The sequence below is a fragment of the Oncorhynchus keta genome, chromosome 30 (assembly GCF_023373465.1).
Source record: "Oncorhynchus keta strain PuntledgeMale-10-30-2019 chromosome 30, Oket_V2, whole genome shotgun sequence".
NCBI classification, from domain to species: domain Eukaryota; kingdom Metazoa; phylum Chordata; class Actinopteri; order Salmoniformes; family Salmonidae; genus Oncorhynchus; species Oncorhynchus keta.
This window is the reverse complement of record NC_068450.1, coordinates 22,387,250-22,408,687: the sequence shown is the minus strand read 5'-3', so window position 1 is coordinate 22,408,687 and position 21,438 is coordinate 22,387,250. Positions and strand designations below refer to the sequence as shown.

The 21,438-nt window shown below is 46.8% G+C and overlaps 1 protein-coding gene across 1 annotated transcript in view; it reads right to left on the bottom strand.

Moving 5' to 3' along the window:
• The window catches only part of sorbs2b (sorbin and SH3 domain containing 2b), a 92,500-nt gene that overhangs the window by 7,298 nt on the left and 63,764 nt on the right, over positions 1-21,438 (bottom strand). The window contains exons 16-24 of the mRNA XM_052486999.1: positions 19,871-19,920; positions 18,780-19,081; positions 16,683-18,377; positions 8,691-8,776; positions 8,549-8,589; positions 8,336-8,450; positions 7,961-8,089; positions 7,485-7,700; positions 1,171-1,176 (exon numbers count right to left, since the gene is read on the bottom strand). Of these exons, the coding sequence (XP_052342959.1) occupies positions 1,171-1,176; positions 7,485-7,700; positions 7,961-8,089; positions 8,336-8,450; positions 8,549-8,589; positions 8,691-8,776; positions 16,683-18,377; positions 18,780-19,081; positions 19,871-19,920 (2,640 nt within the window). The remainder of the gene's footprint in view (positions 1-1,170; positions 1,177-7,484; positions 7,701-7,960; positions 8,090-8,335; positions 8,451-8,548; positions 8,590-8,690; positions 8,777-16,682; positions 18,378-18,779; positions 19,082-19,870; positions 19,921-21,438) is intronic.

The window sequence follows — 21,438 nt, the reverse complement described above, 5'->3', positions numbered from 1 at the left end:
TAACAGAACTAAAAACGAATGACAGTATCAGTACCACAGTGAATAAAGTGAAGTAAGGGTTGAAGGAGCGAGGATGTTACAGTATGTCAATGTTAGAGAGGAGAATTAGGGGAAGGGGAGGAGTTAGTTGTCACGACATGATGTCACACAGGCACCTGGTCTTTACCTTGACCTTGGAGGACCTAGGATCCAGGCGGGGGTACTGTTTGTTGTAGGGAGGGGGAGAGTGTAGCACCCCTGGAAGTGGAGGGGTGGTGCAGGGGAAGATGAGGGGAGACAAAGGTTTGGGTGAGGTGGAGAGAGTGGGGATGGTGAACTGCTGGGAGGGAGGGGAGGTGAGGCGTACAGAGGAACCCTGGTGACAGAGAGACCAAAAGGAAAAGTGTGTTATGGGCTACACACACAGCCCCATCTGAGTTATCTTTTGAGAGTGGCAAACAAACCAGAAATAAAAATCTGACTAATGAGACATAACAAGAATCTGTTTCTCTCAGAAAAAAAATTGGTTGGAAAAAAGTTGCCTCAAATTTCAATAAGTTCCTTTAGGGTTAGTGGAAGCAAAAATGTTTGCACAGCAGTGTCAGGTTAGGACACACAGATCACACCAGGGAGGACTCTACCTTGTCCTGTTCTGCCCCATCTCTACACACAGGGGTAAAGGTATTATAAGGTGGGGTCATCTTCCTGCTCTCAGTAGGCTCCTCCTCTATGAAGAGCTTGGGAAGCTCCTCTGTCACGTCTGATGCTTGTCTGTAAAACTCTTCCCCTTTGGATTGGTCGCCCCCCTGAATGATGGACACCAGCTCCTTACAAAGGTCATCTTCCTGTTCCTGGTCCACTACCTGGTCTTTAGTGGAGTCCTTCATGAACTGATTCATCTCTTTTGAGATAAACTGATTTAGCTCTACTATGTTCTCGAGTTGAGATGGGGGGTCGGTGTGAGACAGGGGGTAGCTTTGAGACAGGAGGTAGCTTTGAGATGGGTGGTCACTGTGAGAGGGGCAATCGCTGGGCTCGTACACCACCAGATTGATGGGACTGCAGGCCTTAGGTGAGGTGGGAGACAGGGCCACTGTGTCTGAGAAGGGGTCGAAAGGTTTCTCCGAGTCTATAATGGGCTTGATGCTAGTGTTGTTCTGAATCTGAGACAAATCGACCACGCTGACATACTTGGGGCTCCCAAACATGGGAGAGATGGGTGATGAGGTGAAAGAGGTGCCGCCAGAGGTGGGGAGGGAGGATAGTGGGGAGGGTCTGGGTTCTGGGGAGCAGGGGTAGATGGGAGCCTTGGGTGAGGTGATGGGGATAAAGTGGCCCTCTCGGAGGGAAGGGGTGAGGTTGCGTGGTGTCGAGGGTACGGTTCCCAAGGTGGGGGCTGGGCAGGGGAAACCAGGAAATGGCTGGGGGCTGGATAGGGGGAGGGGGACACCAGGGTGCTGAGGGCCTCCAGGTCGGCCAGCAGACTGCTGTTAGGGTACGGGGGAGGAGTGGGGGCCGGGGTGCAGGAGGGGGATAGGCCCAGGGTCAGGTTTATCCAATCATTGGTGACAGCCTGCAGGTGGGCCCTCTGGGTACTTGGGGATGGGGATGGGAACAGGGAGGAGCGGGGTGTCCTGGAGGAGAGGGAAGGCGATGGTGGACTGAAGCGAGGGCGCGTGGATGATGACTTGGGAGAGAAAGAGAGAGAGTACAGAAACATACGGCAGAACATAAGTGAGGGGAATGGCCAGGTCAGAATGAATAGGACTGAGACTGTTGTTGTTTCTGACATCTATTCTGAAATCTATTTAGCAATATTGACTCCAGTCGGATTATTTTAGGTCACTGACAGAAAAGAGACTGGTGGTAAAGATACCAGAGGCTTTACCTGGGGTTAGTGGTATCTGAGATCCTTGGGACGTCCTTACCAGCAGAGGCTAGTCGATGCCCAAATTTGACCCAAAATAATCAATCCCAGAAATCACTGTATCCAACTCCGCTTTCACCACTGCAGCGTTGAGATTCTCTCCTCCAGAGCTGCCATACACACGTACATGTGGTCTTTGGATTGGAGGAAGAAAATGCTCCCAAATGCTCTGTGACCACCTGCCAACGTGTCTGGTAAACTACAGATTCTACCAGCCAAATGCTCTGTGACCACCTGCCAACGTGGCTGGTAAACTAGAGATTCTACCAGCCAAATGCTCTGTGACCACCCGCCAACGTGGCTGGTAAACTAGAGATTCTACCAGCCAAATGCTCTGTGACCACCCGCCAATGGGAATGGTAAACTAGAGATTCTACCAGCCAAATGCTCTGTGACCACCCACCAACGTGGCTGGTAAACTAGAGATTCTACCAGCCAAATGCTCTGTGACCACCCGCCAATGTGAATGGTAAACTAGAGATTCTACCAGCCAAATGTTCTGTGACCACCCGCCAATGTGAATGGTAAACTAGAGATTCTACCAGCCAAATGTTCTGTGACCACCGACCAACGTGGCTGGTAAACTAGAGATTCTACCAGCCAAATGCTCTGTGACCACCCGCCAATGTGAATGTTAAACTAGAGATTCTACCAGCCAAATGTTCTGCGACCTCCCGCCAATGTGAATGGTAAACTAGAGATTTTACCAGCCAAATGTTATGCCACCTCCCGCCAATGTGAGTGGTAAACTAGAGATTCTACCAGCCAAATGTTCTGCGACCTCCCGCCAATGTGAATGGTAAACTAGAGATTCTACCAGCCAAATGCTCTGTGACCACCCGCCAATGTGAATGGTAAACTAGAGATTTTACCAGCCAAATGCTCTGTGACCTCCCGCCAATGTGAATGGTAAACTAGAGATTTTACCAGCCAAATGTTCTGCAGCCAATGTGAATGGTAAACTAGAGATTTTACCAGCCAAATGTTATGCGACCTCCCGCCAATGTGAATGGTAAACTAGAGATTCTACCAGCCAAATGCTCTGTGACCTCCCGCCAATGTGAATGGTAAACTAGAGATTTTACCAGCCAAATGTTATGCCACCTCCCGCCAATGTGAATGGTAAACTAGAGATTTTACCAGCCAAATGCTCTGTGACCACCCGCCAATGTGAATGGTAAACTAGAGATTCTACCAGCCAAATGTTCTGTGACCACCCGCCAATGTGAATGGTAAACTAGAGATTCTACCAGCCAAATGTTCTGAAACCTCCCGCCAATGTGAATGGTAAACTAGAAATTCTACCAGCCAAATGCTCTGTGACCACCGACCAACGTGGCTGGTAAACTAGAGATTCTACCAGCCAAATGCTCTGTGACCACCCGCCAATGTGAATGTTAAACTAGAGATTCTACCAGCCAAATGTTCTGCGACCTCCCGCCAATGTGAATGGTAAACTAGAGATTTTACCAGCCAAATGTTATGCCACCTCCCGCCAATGTGAGTGGTAAACTAGAGATTCTACCAGCCAAATGTTCTGCGACCTCCCGCCAATGTGAATGGTAAACTAGAGATTCTACCAGCCAAATGCTCTGTGACCACCCGCCAATGTGAATGGTAAACTAGAGATTTTACCAGCCAAATGCTCTGTGACCTCCCGCCAATGTGAATGGTAAACTAGAGATTTTACCAGCCAAATGTTCTGCGACCTCCCGCCAATGTGAATGGTAAACTAGAGATTTTACCAGCCAAATGTTATGCGACCTCCCGCCAATGTGAATGGTAAACTAGAGATTCTACCAGCCAAATGCTCTGTGACCTCCCGCCAATGTGAATGGTAAACTAGAGATTTTACCAGCCAAATGTTATGCCACCTCCCGCCAATGTGAATGGTAAACTAGAGATTTTACCAGCCAAATGTTATGCGACCTCCCGCCAATGTGAATGGTAAACTAGAGATTCTACCAGCCAAATGCTCTGTGACCTCCCGCCAATGTGAATGGTAAACTAGAGATTCTACCAGCCAAATGTTCTGCGACCTCCCGCCAATGTGAATGGTAAACTAGAGATTTTACCAGCCAAATGTTATGCGACCTCCCGCCAATGTGAATGGTAAACTAGAGATTCTACCAGCCAAATGCTCTGTGACCACCCGCCAATGTGAATGGTAAACTAGAGATTCTACCAGCCAAATGCTCTGTGACCTCCCGCCAATGTGAATGGTAAACTAGAGATTTTACCAGCCAAATGTTCTGCGACCTCCCGCCAATGTGAGTGGTAAACTAGAGATTCTACCAGCCAAATGCTCTGTGACCACCCGCCAATGTGAATGGTAAACTAGAGATTCTACCAGCCAAATGCTCTGTGACCACCCGCCAATGTGAATGGTAAACTAGAGATTCTACCAGCCAAATGCTCTGTGACCACCCGCCAATGTGAATGGTAAACTAGAGATTCTACCAGCCAAATGCTCTGTGACCACCCGCCAATGTGAATGGTAAACTAGAGATTCTACCAGCCAAATGCTCTGTGACCACCCGCCAATGTGAATGGTAAACTAGAGATTCTACCAGCCAAATGCTCTGTGACCACCCGCCAATGTGAATGGTAAACTAGAGATTCTACCAGCCAAATGCTCTGTGACCACCCGCCAATGTGAATGGTAAACTAGAGATTCTACCAGCCAAATGCTCTGCGACCACCTGCCAATGTGAATGGTAAACTAGAGATTCTACCAGCCAAATGTTCTGCGACCTCCCGCCAATGTGAATGGTAAAACTAGAGATTCTACCAGCCAAATGTTCTGCGACCTCCCGCCAATGTGAATGGTAAACTAGAGATTCTACCAGCCAAATGTTATGCAACCTCCCGCCAATGTGAATGGTAAACTAGAGATTCTACCAGCCAAATGCTCTGTGACCACCTGCCAATGTGGCTGGTAAACATAGACATTCTACCAGCCAAATGCTCTGTGACCACCTGCCAATGTGGCTGGTAAACATAGACATTCTACCAGCCAAATGCTCTGTGACCACCTGCCAATGTGGCTGGTAAACATAGACATTCTACCAGCCAAATGCTCTGTGACCACCTGCCAATGTGGCTGGTAAACATAGACATTCTACCAGCCAAATGCTCTGTGACCAACTGCCAATGTGGCTGGTAAACATAGACATTCTACCAGCCAAATGCTCTGTGACCACCTGCCAATGTGGCTGGTAAACATAGACATTCTACCAGCCAAATGCTCTGTGACCACCTGCCAATGTGGCTGGTAAACATAGACATTCTACCAGCCAAATGCTCTGTGACCACCTGCCAATGTGTCTGCTAAACATAGACATTCTACCAGCCAAATGCTCTCCGACCACCTGCCAATGTGGCTGCTAAACATAGACATTCTACCAGCCAAATGCTCTCCGACCACCTTCCAATGTGGCTGGTAAACATAGACATTCTACCAGCCAAATGCTCTGTGACCAACTGCCAATGTGGCTTGTAAACATAGACATTCTACCAGCCAATGCCAAAATCTACCAGCATTTGGCTGGTGGCTGATGTTAATTTCCCACCCTGGTCCTTACCCTGAATCATAACTTTAAATTCTACCCTTACCCTTACCCTAATCCTTAACTTAACTTAACTTAACCATAACCCTTACCTAACCCTAACCTTAACCTTAATCTTCACCTTCACCTTAACTCTTACCTAACCCTAACCTTAATCTTTCCCTTAAACCATTTTAAAATGTCAACTTCAATGTGGTTGGGACTTTCCAAGGATCTAATGCAGCCTGCCCTGTTGCTGCCAAGTCTGTGGATGAAGTGTGAAATGTGAACTGGGCCTGGTACGTCTTACTGGAGAAGCAGGAGCTGGTAGCTCTCCCACCCACAGAGGTCTCTATTAAACAGTTTCATGGAAAACGAGGCTTCTACAATGAATGTCAAATCTCTTCCGCTCAACCTATGGCCCTTTATACATAGAGAAACTTTGTGTGTGTACAGTGTGGGTTTGTCAAGGATTGAGTAAGACTAAATCATACTGATTGGTGGCTGCTGTAAGAAGCCTGATGGATTGGTGGCTGGTGTTAGAAACCTGATGGATTGGTTGGTGGCTGGTGTAAGAAACCTGATGGATTGGTGGCTGGTGTTAGAAACCTGATAGATTGGTGGCTGGTGTTAGAAACCTGATAGATTGGTGGCTGGTGTAAGAAACCTGATGGATTGGTGGCGGGTGTAAGAAACCTGATGAATTGGTGGCTGGTGTAAGAAACCTGATGGATTGGTGGCTGGTGTTAGAAACCTGATGGATTGGTTGGTGGCTGGTGTAAGAAACCTGATGGATTGGTGGCTGGTGTAAGAAACCTGATGGATTGGTTGGTGGCTGGTGTAAGAAACCTGATGGATTGGTGGCTGGTGTAAGAAACCTGATGGATTGGTGGCTGGTGTAAGAAACCTGATGGATTGGTTGGTGGCTGGTGTAAAAAACCTGATGGATTGGTTGGTGGCTGGTGTAAGAAACCTGATGGATTGGTTGGTGGCTGGTGTAAGAAACCTGATGAATTGGTGGCTGGTGTAAGAAACCTGATGGATTGGTGGCTGGTGTTAGAAACCTGATGGATTCGTTGGTGGCTGGTGTAAGAAACCTGATGGATTGGTTGGTGGCTGGTGTAAAAAACCTGATGGATTGGTTGGTGGCTGGTGTAAGAAACCTGATGGATTGGTTGGTGGCTGGTGTAAGAAACCTGATGGATTGGTGGCTGGTGTAAGAAACCTGATGGATTGGTGGCTGGTGTTAGAAACCTGATGGATTGGTTGGTGGCTGGTGTAAAAAACCTGACGGATTGGTGGCTGGTGTAAGAAACTTGATGGATTGGTGGCTGGTGTTAGAAACCTGATGATTGGTTGGTGGCTGGTGTAAGAAACCTGATGGATTGGTGGCTGGGGAAAGAAACCTGATGGGTTGGTGGCTGGTGTAAGAAACCTGATGGATTGGTTGGTGGCTGGTGTAAGAAACCTGATGGATTGGTGGCTGGTGTAAGAAACCTGATGGATTGGTTGGTGGTGTAAAAAACCTGATGGATTGGTTGGTGGCTGGTGTAAGAAACCTGATGGATTGGTTGGTGGCTGGTGTAAAAAACCTGATGGATTGGTTGGTGGCTGGTGTAAGAAACCTGATGGATTGGTGGCTGGTGTTAGAAGAGTATCCTATTGTCATGCTAGGACAACAGCTCCCCAATGCTAATATATGCATAACAAGACAGCTGCGAAGACCACCCTTAGTTCTAGAATGTTCTAACTGAGACAAAGTACTCTACTACAGTACTCCTCTCTTCAAAACCGATCATTTACTAAAAGACACATGCAGTATATTCATGAGCCATATAGACCGGTAGTCTGACAGTAGATTGTAAATGCCAAGTGGATATTTTGTGTGCCTTCTAAATGGCACCTCATTCCCTATACGGTGCACTACTTTGGACCACGGCCTATAGGGCTCTGGTCAAAAGCAGTGCACCAAATACAGAATAGGGTGCCATTTGGGTCAGGTTATGTGGGGTCCGGTGGGGTCATCGTACCTTGGCCGAACCCACAGGGTGAATCCTGTCAGCGGATAGGCTCTGGGGTAAAGAAGAGGGTTCTAGGTAGTGGTGGGCGGGGTTCTTGGCAGTGGGGGACTTCTTGACCACTACATCTACGTAGGTCACGGGGAAGATGCCCTGCTTGTTGCTCCCTGGGATCTTCCCTTCATACCAGTTCTGGTCTACCTGGCTCAGCAGAATCACCCTCTCACCCTGTCAGACACGCGCGCACACACACACACACACACACACACACACACACACACACACACACACACACACACACACACAACACACACACACACACACACACACACACACACACACACACACACACACACACACACACACACACACACACACACACACACACACAGGTAGAAGTCAGTTTAATTGTAGACACTGAGGGGATGAGAACTATATACAGTCAGACAATTTGAGAGTCAAAGTTATGACAGCGGAGAGGCTCTTGCCTTTCTCAGTGAGAGCTCCACGTTGGTGTCAGCATTAAAGTTGTAGCGAGCCACTGCTTCACCAATCTCTCTGACCTGGGCTGGCGGGGGAGGTCTGGCTGGCTGCTGCTTCTTAGAGACAGGGATTTTCTAAAGAATAAAGAGGGAGAGATAGGCTGTGGGTTCAGGATAGGGGACAAATATGAACTCAAAGTTATTCAATACTGTGCATTGAAAACCCACATTGAGACAGCAAGAAGAGGAGAAAGAAAAATAGGAGAGGAGAGAGGAAGAGAGGAGAGATGAGAGGAGAGATGTAAGAATAAGAGGAAGGGAGGAGAGATGATAGGAAGAGAGGAGAGATGAGAGAGAGGAGAGTAGAGAGCAGACACTAACCTCCACATAGGAGATGGGGAAGATCCCCAGCAGTCCACGGTGCTCTCCTTCATACCAATTGTTGTCAATCTGCCTGATGATGTACACCGTCTCCCCCTTCCTGAATGTCAGCTCCCTGCACAACACATGGACCATTAGCGTCATGGCTGAGGGATGCGTCATTGTTGTCTTCATCTGAAATACTAGCAAACATTGGGTTTGATCTGTACTTACTTCCCTGTCTGTGCCTTGAAGTCGTATACAGCTCTGGCTGGCTGTTTCCGTTGAGGGCATGGAAAGAAACAATCAATCATCCCTCTACCGGTGTTCAGTACAAGTGTCAAATATACATCGGAGGCCAAATACAATTGTTTACCTCTCTGACTTCAGGGGTTGGTATCCTGATCTGGGGGGTGTGGCAGCCCCCATCAGCGTAACAGTGGCCCCTGGTGGGGTCCTGGTCTGTGAGAAAGGGAGAGAAGGCCACAGTGAGGAACAGAGAGGAACAGTCCATACAGACACTTAACATGCAAGGGAAGAGTCGATGGCAAGGGTATGAGAGGAACAAAAAGAGGTCTTTTAGCTAAATAATGTGGTGAATCAAAATAAAACTACAGAAAAAATCTAAACCCTTATCTAACCTAGTGTATGGTATGGGAAACAGACTCAACTTCACCACTCCCCACTGTAGAAAGGTATCTGTACTGTCCTGGATTCCCTACAGCTCGCTTTAAGGCATGTAGACCAGATGTAGGAAATAGGGTGCCATACAGCTGTATCCAGTTATATTTTCAGTAGCGAGCCCGTCTCTCTCTATGACTCCAAACAAGAACATTTATATCCAGCAGGAACAAACACCCTGGATGGAAATGTACATTTTAGTGATTTAGCAGACACTCTTATCAGGAGCGATTTACACCGAGTGACAAAACATTAGGAACACCTGCTCTTTCAATTACATAGACTGACCAGGTGAATCCAGGTGAAAGCTATGATTGTGTATGTGTGGCATACAGAGGGTGAATGGGCAAGACAAAATATTTAAGTGCCTTTGAATGGGGCATGGTAGTAGGTGCCAAGCGGACCGGTTTGTGTCAAGAACTGCAATGCTGCTGGGTTTTCACGCTCAATAGTCCCGTGTGTATCAAGAATGGTCAACCTCCCAAAGGATATCCAGCCAACTTGACACAACTGTGGGAAACATTGGAGTCAACAAGGGCCAGCATCTCTGTGGAACGCTTTCGACACCTTGTAGAGTCCATGCCCTGATGAATTGAGGCTGTTCTGAGGGCAAAAGGGGGGTGCAACTCAACATTAGGAAGGTGTTCCTATTTTGTACACTCAGTCCATAGGAGCAATTGGGGTTAAGTGCCTTGCTCAAGGGCACATCAACATATTTTTTTTACCTATTCGGCTCAGGGATTCGAACCAGCAACCTTTCAGTTACAGGCCCAAATCTCTTAACTGCTAGGCCACCTGCCACCCACTAGTATTTATACTGCAGGTCAGCACTGGGTGCTGATGTGGTCTTAGTGGGGACTGCTGCCAGAAAACCTCTCTTTGCTTGGGATAGTATGTCAAGTAACAGGGGGCCTGCATACTCTGGTCAATGGTCCAGTAACTGGGGTTTCAATCGTCAGCTACTAGATATTTCTCCCACCAGTAGGAAAAGACACACTATGTGCTGTGCCAAAACCACAGACAGGATACAGACATAAGTATCAGGCTATGAAGCAGACAGGTTGACATACCCATTTCTCCTCTGAGGAAAAACACATTTATAGGAGAGGAGTATCTGTCTCTGTCTCTCCCCATGCCAACATCCCACAGAAGCCTTTTTAGACTGCCCACATCAGCTGCTCTCCAGTCATATGCCCCCTGCTATGTCTATTAACAGAAGCTTTTAGACGAGACACACACACACGGCTGCATCTCTATAGAGTAGCAGGGAGACACAGGTCCTGTGGTGGGCTTCATGTTGACTGAGCTGTGGACAAAGACTCAACAACACGAATGCCTTATCAACATTTCTTTTCACACATTGTATCGCCTGTGCCGACTGGTAAGGCATTCCAGATTCAAAATTAGCCTTAGGTGACGGGAAAGGTTTATCAGAAATAGATCAACCAGAGGGCTGGTAAATATGTTTTTGGTGTATGGGGGTGTCGCCCTCAGCGATGGGAGACCAGACCAATGTGTCTCAGGGAGTGAAGAGGCTAACTTCCAATGATAACACAAATACATATAAATAAATATAAAAATAGACTAATGTTGGGGAGAAAAAATATCCAACATCATACGAGAAAATATGAATAACCTGCAATAATGAATGCAACAGAGTTAGGGGGGGTGACTTGATCAATACAACAGAGTTAGGGGGGGTGACTTGATCAATACAACAGAGTTAGGGGGGGTGACTTGATCAATACAACAGAGTTAGATCAATACAACAGGGGTGACTTGATCAATACAACAGAGTTAGGGGGGGTGACTTGATCAATACAACAGAGTTAGGGGGGGTGACTTGATCAATACAACAGAGTTAGGGGGGTGACTTGATCAATACAACATAGTTAGAGGGGTGACTTGATGAATACAACAGAGTTTGACTTGATGAATACAACAGAGAGGGTGACTTGATGAATACAACAGAGTTAGGGGGGTGACTTGATGAATACAACAGAGTTAGGAGGGTGACTTGATGAATACAACAGAGTTAGGAGGGTGACTTGATGAATACAACAGAGTTAGGGGGGTGACTTGATCAATACAACAGAGTTAGGGGGGTGACTTGATGAATACAACAGAGTTAGGGGGGGTGACTTGATCAATACAACAGAGTTAGGGGGTGACTTGATCAATACAACAGAGTTAGGGGTGACTTGATCAATACAACAGAGTTAGGGGGTGACTTGATCAATACAACAGAGTTAGGGGGTGACTTGATGAATACAACAGAGTTAGGGGGTGACTTGATCAATACAACAGAGTTAGGGGGTGACTTGATCAATACAACAGAGTTAGGGGGTGACTTGATCAATACAACAGAGTTAGGGGTGACTTGATCAATACAACAGAGTTAGGAGGGTGACTTGATCAATACAACAGAGTTAGGGGGGGTGACTTGATCAATACAACAGAGTTAGGGGGGGTGACTTGATCAATACAACAGAGTTAGGGGGGTGACTTGATCAATACAACAGAGTTAGGGGGGTGACTTGATCAATACAACAGAGTTAGGAGGGTGACTTGATCAATACAACAGAGTTAGGGGGGGTGACTTGATCAATACAACAGAGTTAGGGGGGTGACTTGATCAATACAACAGAGTTAGGGGGGTGTCTTGATGAATACAACAGAGTTAGGGGGTGACTTGATGAATACAACAGAGTTAGGAGGGTGACTTGATGAATACAACAGAGTTAGGGGGGTGACTTGATCAATACAACAGAGTTAGGGGGTGACTTGATCAATACAACAGAGTTAGGGGGTGTCTTGATGAATACAACAGAGTTAGGAGGGTGACTTGATGAATACAACAGAGTTAGGGGGTGACTTGATCAATACAACAGAGTTAGGGGGTGACTTGATCAATACAACAGAGTTAGGGGGGTGTCTTGATGAATACAACAGAGTTAGGAGGGTGACTTGATGAATACAACAGAGTTAGGAGGGTGACTTGATGAATACAACAGAGTTAGGGGGGGTGACTTGATCAATATAACAGAGTTAGGGGGGGTGACTTGATCAATACAACAGAGTTAGGAGGGTGACTTGATGAATATAACAGAGTTAGGGGGGGGGGTGACTTGATGAATACAACAGAGTTAGGAGGGTGACTTGATGAATACAACAGAGTTAGGAGGGTGACTTGATCAATACAACAGAGTTAGGGGGGTGACTTGATGAATACAACAGAGTTAGGGGGGTGACTTGATGAATACAACAGAGTTAGGGGGTGACTTGATCAATACAACAGAGTTAGGGGGTGACTTGATGAATACAACAGAGTTAGGGGGTGACTTGATGAATACAACAGAGTTAGGGGGTGACTTGATGAATACAACAGAGTTAGGGGGTGTCTTGATGAATACAACAGAGTTAGGGGGTGACTTGATGAATACAACAGAGTTAGGGGGGTGACTTGATCAATATAACAGAGTTAGGGGGGTGACTTGATGAATACAACAGAGTTAGGGGGTGACTTGATCAATACAACAGAGTTAGGGGGTGACTTGATGAATACAACAGAGTTAGGAGGGTGACTTGATCAATACAACAGAGTTAGGGGGTGACTTGATCAATACAACAGAGTTAGGGGGTGACTTGATCAATACAACAGAGTTAGGAGGGTGACTTGATGAATACAACAACAGAGTTAGAGGGGGTGACTTGATCAATACAACAGAGTTAGGGGGGGTGACTTGATCAATACAACAGAGTTAGGGGGTGACTTGATGAATACAACAGAGTTAGGGGGTGACTTGATGAATACAACAGAGTTAGGGGGTGACTTGATCAATACAACAGAGTTAGGGGGTGACTTGATGAATACAACAGAGTTAGGGGGTGACTTGATCAATACAACAGAGTTAGGGGGTGAGTTGATCAATACAACAGAGTTAGGGGGTGTCTTGATGAATACAACAGAGTTAGGGGGACTTGATGACTTGATGAATACAACAGAGTTAGGGGGTGACTTGATGAATACAACAGAGTTAGGGGGTGACTTGATCAATATAACAGAGTTAGGGGGTGACTTGAGGTGACTTGATGAATACAACAGAGTTAGGGGGTGACTTGATGAATACAACAGAGTTAGGGGGGTGACTTGATGAATACAACAGAGTTAGGGGGTGACTTGATGAATACAACAGAGTTAGGGGGTGACTTGATCAATACAACAGAGTTAGGGGGTGACTTGATGAATACAACAGAGTTAGGGGGTGACTTGATCAATACAACAGAGTTAGGAGGGTGACTTGATGAATACAACAGAGTTAGGGGTGACTTGATGAATACAACAGAGTTAGGGGTGACTTGGGGTGACTTGATGAATACAACAGAGTTAGGGGGTGACTTGATCAATACAACAGAGTTAGGGGGTGACTTGATCAATACAACAGAGTTAGGGGGTGACTTGATGAATACAACAGAGTTAGGAGGGTGACTTGATGAATACAACAGAGTTAGGGGGTGACTTGATCAATACAACAGAGTTAGGGGGGGTGACTTGATCAATACAACAGAGTTAGGGGGGGTGACTTGATCAATACAACAGAGTTAGGGGGGGTGACTTGATCAATACAACAGAGTTAGGGGGTGACTTGATCAATACAACAGAGTTAGGGGGTGACTTGATCAATACAACAGAGTTAGGGGGTGACTTGATCAATACAACAGAGTTAGGGGGGTGACTTGATCAATACAACAGAGTTAGGGGGTGACTTGATGAATACAACAGAGTTAGGGGGGTGACTTGATGAATACAACAGAGTTAGGGGGGGTGACTTGATCAATACAACAGAGTTAGGGGGGGGGTGACTTGATGAATACAACAGAGTTAGGGGGGTGACTTGATCAATACAACAGAGTTAGGGGGGGTGACTTGATCAATACAACAGAGTTAGGGGGGTGACTTGATCAATACAACAGAGTTAGGGGGGTGACTTGATCAATACAACAGAGTTAGGAGGGTGACTTGATGAATACAACAGAGTTAGGGGGTGACTTGATCAATACAACAGAGTTAGGGGGTGACTTGTGACAGAGTTAGGGGTGATCAATACAACAGAGTTAGGGGGTGACTTGATGAATACAACAGAGTTAGGAGGGTGACTTGATGAATACAACAGAGTTAGGGGGTGACTTGATCAATACAACAGAGTTAGGGGGGTGACTTGATCAATACAACAGAGTTAGGGGGGTGACTTGATCAATATAACAGAGTTAGGGGGTGACTTGATCAATACAACAGAGTTAGGGGGTGACTTGATCAATACAACAGAGGTAGGGGGTGACTTGATCAATACAACAGAGTTAGGGGTGACTTGATCAATACAACAGAGTTAGGGGGGTGACTTGATCAATACAACAGAGTTAGGGGTGACTTGATCAATACAACAGAGTTAGGGGGTGACTTGATCAATACAACAGAGTTAGGGGGTGACTTACAACAGATGAATACAACAGAGTTAGGGGGTGACTTGATCAATACAACAGAGTTAGGGGGTGACTTGATCAATACAACAGAGTTAGGGGGTGACTTGATGAATACAACAGAGTTAGGAGGGTGACTTGATGAATACAACAGAGTTAGGGGGGGGGGTGACTTGATGAATACAACAGAGTTAGGGGGTGACTTGATCAATATAACAGAGTTAGGGGGGTGACTTGATGAATACAACAGAGTTAGGGGGTGACTTGATCAATACAACAGAGTTAGGGGTGACTTGATCAATATAACAGAGTTAGGGGGGTGACTTGATCAATACAACAGAGTTAGGGGGTGACTTGATCAATACAACAGAGTTAGGGGGTGACTTGATCAATACAACAGAGTTAGGAGGGTGACTTGATGAATATAACAGAGTTAGGGGGGTGACTTGATCAATACAACAGAGTTAGGGGTGACTTGATCAATACAACAGAGTTAGGGGGTGACTTGATCAATACAACAGAGTTAGGGGGTGACTTGAATACAACAATACAACAGAGTTAGGGGGGTGACTTGATCAATACAACAGAGTTAGGGGGTGACTTGATCAATACAACAGAGTTAGGGGGTGACTTGATCAATATAACAGAGTTAGGGGGTGACTTGATGAATACAACAGAGTTAGGGGTGACTTGATCAATACAACAGAGTTAGGGGGTGACTTGATGAATACAACAGAGTTAGGGGGTGACTTGATCAATACAACAGAGTTAGGGGGTGTCTTGATGAATACAACAGAGTTAGGGGGGTGACTTGATGAATACAACAGAGTTAGGAGGGTGACTTGATGAATACAACAGAGTTAGGGGGTGACTTGATCAATATAACAGAGTTAGGGGGGTGACTTGATGAATACAACAGAGTTAGGGGGTGACTTGATCAATACAACAGAGTTAGGGGGTGACTTGATGAATACAACAGAGTTAGGAGGGTGACTTGATGAATACAACAGAGTTAGGAGGGTGACTTGATGAATACAACAGAGTTAGGGGGTGACTTGATCATTACAACAGAGTTAGGGGTGTCTTGATGAATACAACAGAGTTAGGGGGTGACTTGATGAATACAACAGAGTTAGGAGGGTGACTTGATGAATACAACAGAGTTAGGGGGGGTGACTTGATCAATATAACAGAGTTACAGAGGGGGTGACTTGATCAATACAACAGAGTTAGGGGGTGACTTGATCAATACAACAGAGTTAGGGGTGACTTGATGAATACAACAGAATTAGGGGGTGACTTGATGAATACAACAGAGTTAGGGGGTGACTTGATGAATATAACAGAGTTAGGGGGGTGACTTGATGAATACAACAGAGTTAGGAGGGTGACTTGATCAATACAACAGAGTTAGGGGGGTGACTTGATGAATACAACAGAGTTAGGGGGGTGACTTGATGAATACAACAGAGTTAGGAGGGTGACTTGATGAATACAACAGAGTTAGGGGGTGACTTGATCAATATAACAGAGTTACGGGGGGTGACTTGATCAATACAACAGAGTTAGGGGGTGACTTGATGAATACAACAGAATTAGGGGGTGACTTGATGAATACAACAGAGTTAGGGGGTGACTTGATGAATATAACAGAGTTAGGGGGTGACTTGATGAATACAACAGAGTTAGGAGGGTGACTTGATCAATACAACAGAGTTAGGGGGGTGACTTGATCAATATAACAGAGTTAGGGGGGTGACTTGATCAATACAACAGAGTTAGGGGGTGACTTGATGAATACAACAGAGTTAGGGGGTGACTTGATGAATACAACAGAGTTAGGGGGTGACTTGATGAATATAACAGAGTTAGGGGGTGACTTGATGAATACAACAGAGTTAGGAGGGTGACTTGATCAATACAACAGAGTTAGGGGGGTGAATTGATCAATATAACAGAGTTAGGGTGGCGGGTGACTTGCTGGAGGGAATCATGCTTCTCAGACATTCCAGAAGATGGAACCACTCACAGGTCACTACTCAAGAACAATACTCCGAAGACGGGTGGAGAATGGTAGTGGTGCAGGGGACAGGAGGGGAAATGGAAAGAACTCAAACTACAACACTCCACGGCGACCCATAAGGTGAGAAAGAGGTGGGTCGGGGGAGATGGGAGGGGACTGGTGGGTGTGTTTATGAGAACCATCCACCTTGGTAGTAGTCGTCTTCACAGACATGGCTGTTGTTGTTGGGGTCTGTGAGGTGATAGGAAGCACTGTGTGAGAGGCGGCTGTACTCAGGCTGGTAGCAGGTTGGGCTGGGCATGCCGTCAGGCTGAGAGGGGTATGGCTGCTCCTGCTCCAGGCTCTGGGGCCCAGGGACGGGGCTGGGTCCCGGGCTGGGGCTGTGTCTGCCCAGTGCCCTGAGGGAGGAGCTCCTCTCTGGGATGTCTGGCAGCAGCTCGTCCAGGAGCTTGTGGAGGATTCTGTTGTCGGGCAGGCTTCCCCTCCTCCTCTCAGCCCGGATGTGTTCATAGATGTCCCTCAGGGCTTCGTCCAGAGCCTCGTACATGGAGCTCTTATGAGGGGGCCTGCTGTGGGTGGAGACGGCCTGCCTGTGGCTGTGGGGAGGGGAGCCCCTCTTCCTCCTGAACGGTACCGGACTCACAAGGAAGGCCAGCTTGGACTGGGCTGACTCTGGGTCCTCGGTTGTCAGCTGCTTGGCCCTCTCGTGTTTGAGCATGGTGCTGAAGCGTGTGTAGGAGGCAGGGCATCGGCCCTTACAGTTGCTGACCAGGTGCTTCTGCTGGTTATGGTTAAGGTTATGATGACGGTGTTGGTGGTGATAGTGGCCTGAGCCGTAGGGGCTCTCAGATGACGTCCGAGAGCAGCGGTCGTAGTCACTCTCACTACAGAAGGAAGATCCCTCTATCTGGATGAAGTCACTGAGATGGGACCTGATGGCGTCGTGATCACTGTCTGAGTAGACTTCCTGCTGGGAAGCTGGTCTCTGGGGGTAGACGTGGTGGTGGTCTCCAGTGATCTGGATGTGTATGGGCACACAGTTGTTGGTAGTGGGGGTGTTGATCCTGGGGTAGTGTGGCTGGCCCTCAGGGCGGTTCCTGGCAGGGGGGTCCTCGTCTAGCAGGGACTCGATGGAGAAGCATCGCTGGGGGCTGCTGCCCCTCCCGGACGGGCCCCCTGGGTTAATCTCACCCTCACCCCCACCCCCTAGGTTGGGCATGGACTTAGACTTCTGGATGAGGCTCTCGAACTCAGAGATCCTGTTGTGCACCATGTCCTGGGGCACCTCTTCGCTGTAGCCCCTCCAGCCGGCCAGCCGGTCCTTGTGCAGCTCGCTCTCGTACTCCAGGATCCGGGCTTTCACAGAGCAGATGACCTGGGAGCTTTGGGAGCCTATCAGATCCTGCCTGTTGATGTGGTGCATCTTCTTGTACAGCTTGAGGAAGCCTGGTGCATCGTGGGCCGAGTGGTGCTGGGTTCGCTCTCTCAGGGGGCTGTCACAGACGCTGAGATCTTTGCCCTGCTGCTCACGTGACAGGAAGTCTACACTCTCGGAGCGAACCTGTGAACCTACAGAACCTCCCGGACATCCTCTATCTTCTGCCAGGAGGTCGTCACAGCTCCAAGACTTGAGTTTGGGAGAGGTTGGCTTTTCCTCAGCAGAGCTCCAGGCCTCGGCATTCTGGCTCTGGACATGAGCCTGCCAGCCGTTCTTCAGGCACACATCAGGGCTCTCATCAGAGCCCTCAGGGGGCTCAACACAGTCAAAAGCCTCATCATTAAGACAAGGAAACACTGAGTTATGTGAGGTATTGTGGTTGGGACCTGGAGAGGGACCTGGACAACTGAAATGGGCTGAGTAGGTATTGCTAATATCCCCACCTTAAGGTATATCCACCAAGAGCAGCATTGTAAGAGAGAGACATGAGAAGACATTAAAAGGTTAACGTGGAAAACAGCCAGGAAGAGCTGAGGACAGAGGGGGGTTAGAGAGACACACAATAAAAAAAAGCTGATAAGAATATAATGTTTATACATAGCTGAGTGACAGACCGTTGTTAGCCACAGAGATGAAATAGTACACAGAGGATAAAGTATTCCATAGCCCTCATAGATTAATGCACAAAGCATGCACTACACTTTAAAACTTCTCATTCCAAGCCAAACGTTACACTGCTTTTTAAATTGAAATACATAAGTCTAAGCAACTGTTGATGTGGTCAGTTTCAGTATCTGTCTTCTCTCAGTTCTATCAAACCAGTGAGGTTCAGAGATGGGCCCTACCTTTGGCTTTGGAGGGGGAGGCAGGGGAGGAGCTTGCCACAGGCTTGCGTAGGCCGCTGCTGTAACTACTGCTACGTGGGGGTTCAGAGGGCCGTCCTGAGGAGTTGAGGCCGCTGCTGTAACTGCTGCTACGGGGAGATTCTACAGGCCAGGAGACTGGGTGGTGGCTGGTGGTGCTATTGTGCCCTGACAGGCTGCTGGAAGTACTCTGGCTTGTGGTCAGGGTGCTGGCTGGTCTGGGCTGCTGGGCTGCTACCTCGGACTTCCTCCTCTTCCTGTAGTCACTGGTTGAGCTGTGGACACTGATAGATAGGTTAAGTCCTGAGTTTGCCACACATTAATTCAAGCTATACTACCGTGCAGAAGTTTGGGGTCACATAGAAATTTCCTTGATTTTGAAAGAAAAGCAAATGTTTTGTCTATTAAAATAACATACATTTGACCAGAAATACAGTGTAGACATTGTTAGCATTTCTAAGCATCCAAACTTTTGAACGGTAGTGTAATGAAAATAGACCAACAGTAAATTGCTTACGTTTGTATTTATTTTCATACATCATCAATTTCGGTTTAGTGTTATTTTGCCAGACAACAGCATGCCTCCTAAGGGTTCTTTAAAATGACCAGTATTCCACACACAAACCATTCCTCCTCATGGGATGAAACATAATTCCCAGTATGAGATGTGAATGTGAGCCTCATCAACAACTCTTCTTCAGATAACAGTTGTCTACTGACTGTATCCATACTGTTACAGTAGGCTATAATGTTTATTACAGTACGCCCACTTGGAATACAGAGCCGTGAGGAGGGATGACAAGTATAGATTTGCCCTAGCGGGCCACAGTGGAAGAGGTGTGGGGGGGGAGCTGAGATTCATGGCTGAGTTGACAGCACTCAAGGGCACGGCTATTCCAGCTGTCCCACTCAGTGCACACCGATCCATATATACAGTACACTGGGTAAGGTGTTGCCTGACAAACTCCACATAAAGCAAAGAGTCTGGGCCATTTTGTTAAAGATGTGTCAACATAATTTGCTATAGACTCTTGAGAATCAATGGTTGTTTAATAGAGAGGGATCTGACTTACCTTGATGACCTGTCTGTGTTCCTGTCTGTAGAGGCCTGTTGGAGGGAACTCTGAAAGCGAGCAGAGAGCAGGATGAGTGCCAAGTGAACAGACAGACTGTAAACAAACAGAGCTCCTTCAGAAAGCTACTATACCCAGCACCCTCTCACAGCAGCCTCTGTCTGAGAACACAAGGCTTTGGAAAAATCCATGAAATACTGAATTAAATACCTTCCAACGTCAACCTTTAACATTTTTCCTTGGTTTCTGTCACTGTGAAAAGGGTATGTTCCCCTGTCAAAAACCTACAGCGATGATTCACTTACGAGAGTTTCAATGTCGAACAAGGCAGGGAACTCCTTGTACACCTGGCTGGAGAAGATGACCATTCCCCCTGATACTGAGGCAGAAGCCTGGTAATAGTTCATTAGTTGCCTCTTTCTCTCTCTGCCCAACAGAGCCCCGCACATTTTTTAAAACCCTCTTTAAAAGTAGACCTGATGCCGGTTGCCAGGAATGGAGTGTCACTGTGACAGACTGGTGACCGGTAAACATAAATACTGTTCTAAGCGATAGCTACCGCACAGGAAAACACGTCATTGGACGGGCCAAGACCCCCCATGACGATCTGTCTCAGGTCCAGGAAGCTCTATGGTTGATTATACGATATCCTAGCTACCTACCTCCTGCCATAACTTATACAGTGGCTTCCTCCAATATATTCATCATATAATTCATTTAATGACCACGTAAAGTTGTATTATTTGAGATGAGTGTGTAACTTACTCTTATAGTAAAATAGCTACTTTGCAAGGTATGAGATACATAGCAAACTTTGTCTATAGACGGAAAACAGACAGCGCTGTATCATCAGAAGTGATATTCATCACACTGCCCGTGAAGTACAGACATTGTACATGGCAAATCAACAATGTACAGTACCTATCTAGTACTTTCCCCCTTACTGACAATTCAAAGTAACAAATCCTACCTTACAGTGTTTAAGTCATTATTTGTGATGTCATCTCAAAGAAGTTACTGTAACATTCACTGGCAGACAAAAGATCCTTTACTTCGTCAGTAAGGGGGAAAGCTACTTTAAGATCCTTTACCTCGTCAGTAAGGGGGAAAGCTACTTTAAGATCCTTTACTTCGTCAGTAAGGGGGAAAGCTACTTTAAGATCCATTACTTCGTCAGTAAGGGGGAAAGCTACTTTAAGATCCTTTACTTCGTCAGTAAGGGGGAAAGCTACTTTAAGATCCTTTACCTCGTCAGTAAGGGGGAAAGCTACTTTAAGATCCTTTACTTCGTCAGTAAGGGGGAAAGCTACTTTAAGATCCTTTACCTCGTCAGTAAGGGGGAAAGCTACTTTAAGATCCCGTACCTCGTCAGTAGGGGGGCTAAAGCTACTTTAAGGGGGAAAGATCCTTTACCTCGTCAGTAAGGGGGAAAGCTACTTTAAGATCCTTTACCTCGTCAGTAAGGGGGAAAGCTACTTTAAGCTACTTTACCTCGTCAGTAAGGGGGAAAGCTACTTTAAGGTCCTTTACTTCGTCAGTAAGGGGGAAAGCTACTTTAAGATCCTTTA